Here is a 4,745-nt window from a genome sequence, read left to right as displayed (position 1 = left end):
TAGCAGTTTCTTAGCATATTAGCATATATAACTATTAGCTAGAATGCTAAATTTTTAAAGTTTAGATTAAACCAGAGATAATAGAAAGATTAATTATGCTCCTTCTCACCACCTTTGGCACCAATATTTGGCATCCCCTTGTTTTAAAACAACTGACCAGTTACCACTGGCTTACAAATGCAGGGGTATTTATGGAATATTGTAAATAAAATAGAAGGGTAGATTTGGACCATGAAAGGAAGGTGGGATGGAGATGGTGGCAAAACTGGAAATTTCTGGACAAAGAGAGTCCACATAATACAACATTTGGTTCAACCTTTTCAACGTTTGGGAACCAGTTGGCATTTGCCTTCTTCCTGTTACCTTCTTTCTTTCACATTTTCTTGTTACTTCTCTGAGTCGTAGACATTTAAAAATTAATTTAACTGAACGTGATTTGAAATGAAAAAAAATTAATAATCTAATCAAACAAATTTTAAAATACACAAACTCGTGGGAATTACACAACGGTTTTGCCTATTTAAACCCACCTCTTTTACTCTCATTCCTCCTCCCACTCCTTCGTTATTCAGTACCTTTAGCATTGTGCTCTCTCTCTCTCTCTCTCTCCCCAGAGTTCTCGTCTTGCAAGAAAGAAACTCTCTCTCTCTCTCTCTCTCTCTCGCGTTCATCATTTTGGTTTTGGCATTTTAATCTGGTAAGTCAAATATTCAATCTTTGATCAAATGCATTTCCAACCGATTTTTTGAAAATTTGGGTTTCCATCAAACATCATTTATATGACCAAAGTGGTTCATTTCATTTCATATGACATCCACTTTGCAAAAAAAATTTGGTTCTTGATCAAATTTAATTTACACCAAAGGAACATTATTTTGATCATTAACCTAAATCAATTCATACTTTGAGGCTCGCCCAATGAACCCAACAATTTTTTTTTCTAATCCAAATTAAAAATAGTTTTAAGTTGTAAAATTTATTCAATGAGTTGTTCTTGTTCCCTAAAGTTATGATACACTATGGGAAGTGCTTGAAATAATCACACATCAAACTTTGTTTAAGTTTACCTTTTTTAGCTTTATATTTGTTTAAGTTTACCTTTTTTAGCTTTATACATTGATCTAATACATGATCTTAATTATAAGCTAAGCACAACTTTTACTAGGTTGTAATACAAATTTATATCCAAATTTAAATTCCCATAAAGCCATTGGTCCACCTCCTCTCTTGATTCAATTATAGTAGCAGCTGTGGATTGTCCATTCAGAAACTAAGAAACCCTTATCCAATTCCACGCTAAGCTATTTGGTATGGCTTTGAAAACCCTTTTCTTCTTTTGGTAGTAATCTGAGTCAACAGGGCCCCTAATTATATGTTTTTTCGAAGTTTAGTTTGAGACCGAAAATGAAACTTGCTATAAACTTGTGTGGATTTAAGGTTTCATGGAACTCATTGTTCACTTCCCTTGCTGTTTTCTCAAGGTTTCTTGAACGAAATGGAATTCGACGATCGATTCATGCAGGCTCAGAGGACAAAGTACGAATGCCTTTTGTTCGGTAAGCCCTTTACTTTCGGAAAATTGTGTAAAATACGAGTTAACTTGTAAAGCAATCATCTTAGACCACTATTGGTTGAACTTTTGCAGATCTTGATGATACACTGTATCCCTATAGTAGTGGGATTGCCACAGCATGCAGAATCAATATAGAAGGTAATACTTTTGTATTCTAAGCAAGGCCTTGGAACTGCCGACATGGTCGTTCAGCATTTTTCATATCATCATATTTCGTATTTGATAATTTCCCTTTTTTTCCTGCAGATTATATGGTTGAAAAGCTTGGCATTGACAGGAGCATAATCCCTGAGTTGGGTAACCTTCTGTACAAGAATTATGGAACAACAATGGCTGGTCTCAGGGTACTTTTTTCTTTTCTAAATAATTACTTCCCCATATTTTTGGCACTATTATAATTTATTTATAAGCTTTGGGGTCCTTCTTTGCAGGCAATTGGCAATGACTTTGACTACGATGAATATCACAGTTTTGTCCATGGAAGATTACCTTATGACAACATAAAACCCGACCCGGTTTTGAGGAGCCTCTTGCTGAACCTGCCTTACAGGAAAATTGTAAGCGTCTACTGTGTAACTGGTTATTTATTCCCGTCACTCACATCACGTGACAAGAGTTTTATCTTTCTTCTTTATGGTAATTATTTCTGTTTTCTACGCCAAACAGATTTTCACAAATGCGGACAAGATCCATGCTGCTAAGGCACTAAGCAGGCTTGGATTGGAAGACATTTTTGAAGGGATTATCTGCTTTGAGACCCTCAATCCGATTCACAAAAACACTGTCTCTGACGACGAAGATGACATCGAATTCGTGGGATTAAGCAGCACTACCTCCATTACTAGCAGCCCTCAAATTTTTGACATCATTGGCCATTTTGCTACACCAAACCCCACTTCCAAACTACCCAAAACTCCAATCGTCTGCAAACCATCTGAAGACGCCATCGAACGGGCTCTCAAGATAGCCAACATCAACCCTCAAAGAACAGTAAGAAATATTTATATTCTCATCTCAAAATTTGAATATCTGCAGGTTCTTTAGATACTATTTACTTATGCTAATCTTTGGTTGGTATTTTTGGCTCTTTCAGTTGTTCTTTGAAGATAGTGTCCGCAACATACAAGCTGGCAAAAGAGTGGGACTTCAAACTGTACTGGTAAGCTATTGATAACTTTAGAGATGTGATATCTACATACCCCTTTTTACTTCTCACATACTTTTTTCATTTTCAGCCGTCAGATCGGATGAAATGAAAAAGATCTAATGGATAAAAATTAATAAAAATATGTAAGAAGTAAAAAAAAAATATGTGAATAACACATCGTATCTTTATACCAAAAATAATATCATACCAACTCATAATCAACGGATCTCGTGAAAACTCCGAAAGAAATCAATCATTATTGACGTGTACTGCTACCAGTACAGGTTGTCGATTTTGGTTACAAGCTGATGCAATCTTTTGTAACGATTTAATGTTACAGGTTGGCACATGTCAGAGAGTAAAAGGTGCAGATTTTGCTTTGGAAAGCATTCACAACCTCAGAGAAGCAATACCAGAGCTTTGGGAGGCTGATAGGAAATCTGAAGTTGGTTACTCTGGGAAGGTTGCTGTAGAGACATCAGTCACAGCTTAGATTTGTGCCCAAGATGACTAATTAAGTTTTTATGAGGAAAGAAATCATGTTTCTGGGATTTTACCATCCCATTTCCCTCATCGTAAAAAATCTCATTTTCCTTGTCTCATTGTAATCCCAGGTTAATTATAATAAAAATATAACTTTATGTTTACATATTGTTAATCTGAACCAAATATTCAAATCATGATTCACCAACTATTCAGTTTAACAAACTTTCTCTCTTGTGCATTACCCACATGTGCATGGAATGAGCATTAGCTTACTTCACCAAATCTCAGCCTTCCATTTTTTTAATGAAAACGAGTGGTTGAGATTAGATGAAGTCAATTGATGCTATGTGCATGCATATGCGTGATGCACAGGAGAGAGAGTTTGTCATGTTCAATAGTGTAACAAATTCAAGTAATACTCACCAAATTAATCAATTTATTAACATGACAAATTCCATTAATGATTCACCAAAACGTTCAATATAAAATCAGGGGGCACCTTATACCAATAATAAAACTAAAAAAAAGCGGTAAATTTAATTGCTAACAAATCATATGTACACAAACAAAGGCCCAATTAAAAGACAATGTTACATCACGTTCCAAATTTTATTGTACTTTATTCCCTAACATTGCGAAATTTGAAATTACAAAAGTGTCCCTAGTGAGATAAGTGGAAAATCATATGCATGCATCTAAGTCATTTTCACTCTTTGTCTCTTCTCGTCTTTCTAGATAGTATGTGTCCTCACGAACACGTAAGTGCAAACGAGACGTTATTTAGACTTGCAACGAACAATTTACACACATTTCACAACGAGGGGCAAAATAGTGCTTTTGCAATCTCGAGAATCCACAACTTGCTTTTTTTTTTTTTTTTTTTTTTTTTTGAGACAACAATGGGTTAGCAGTATTGCAAACTACAAACTGCGATACTGTTGGTGTACTCGTTTGACTTGTTAAAAAAATGGGCAAGTGGGCTTGACCTAAACACACACATTCTCGTAGTACTCGACGGCACGTATGAGTGGACGCAAGCAGAATGGAATTCTAAGTTCAAACAAAAAAATCAATGAAACTACAATGTTAAGGGCGATGCTGTAATTTCAATCTTTAAGATATTTTCCTAATCTATCATTCTACAATGTTAGGTTTTTGGGTCCAGTGGGACCCACCTACTTGCTATCTCACGCTCTTTCTCGTTACTTTTCTCACATCTCTCTTTTCTATCAACATTTTCCCTTTCTCTTGCATGTTTTCTCCCCTGACCACACCAACACCACAACACACATCTCAAAGAACCAAAAGCCATTAAACCACCACTATATCCACCCCCTTAACCTCACGAGCTCAAGTTCGAGCTTTGTTTTGTAGAAAACCAAACCCAAAGGCTAACTCGAGAGAGTTTCGACAAGTATCAAAACTGCCGACAAGAATTTGGCCTAAATCCGTCAATGTGGGCGAGTTCAAGGCAAGCAATTGACTTACCATCATCCAAAGACCCAGATCTAAGCCTTGCGTGCTGGAATTTGCCACTGT

The 4,745-nt window shown here is 36.0% G+C and overlaps 1 protein-coding gene across 2 annotated transcripts; it reads left to right on the top strand.

The window, feature by feature from the left end:
- The first annotated feature begins 541 nt into the window (after positions 1-541).
- Positions 542-3,367, top strand: LOC103937203 (suppressor of disruption of TFIIS-like). Of its 2 annotated transcripts, none has more exons than XM_009347123.3 (8): positions 542-697; positions 1,482-1,556; positions 1,646-1,711; positions 1,820-1,917; positions 2,005-2,130; positions 2,240-2,563; positions 2,667-2,732; positions 3,061-3,367. In XM_009347123.3, exons 2-8 carry the CDS (start codon positions 1,496-1,498, stop codon positions 3,211-3,213), a joined length of 894 nt encoding a protein of 297 aa, XP_009345398.2. In that variant the 5' UTR covers positions 542-697; positions 1,482-1,495; the 3' UTR covers positions 3,214-3,367. The 2 variants fall into 2 exon arrangements, with proteins under 2 accessions (XP_009345398.2, XP_048428359.1); XM_048572402.1 differs by lacking the exon at positions 542-697 and adding an exon at positions 760-1,308.
- Positions 3,368-4,745: the final 1,378 nt, after the last annotated feature.

Source organism: the organism of the source record quoted next, unplaced genomic scaffold (assembly GCF_019419815.1).
Source record: "Pyrus x bretschneideri cultivar Hongxiangsu unplaced genomic scaffold, Pyrus_bretschneideri_v1 Contig11, whole genome shotgun sequence".
Lineage (NCBI taxonomy): Eukaryota > Viridiplantae > Streptophyta > Magnoliopsida > Rosales > Rosaceae > Pyrus > Pyrus x bretschneideri.
The sequence above is the reverse complement of the archived record's forward strand: the minus strand, read 5'-3'. Positions and strand labels throughout refer to the sequence as shown.

Bases quoted from the DNA above. Each gene is read 5' to 3' on its own strand.
- LOC103937203 (XM_009347123.3), top strand. From the start codon at position 1,496: ATGGAATTCGACGATCGATTCATGCAGGCTCAGAGGACAAAGTACGAA. The intron at 1,712-1,819 runs GTAATACTTTTG...TTTTTCCTGCAG, and splicing joins ATGCAGAATCAATATAGAAG to ATTATATGGTTGAAAAGCTT. The intron at 2,131-2,239 runs GTAAGCGTCTAC...TACGCCAAACAG, and splicing joins ACCTGCCTTACAGGAAAATT to ATTTTCACAAATGCGGACAA.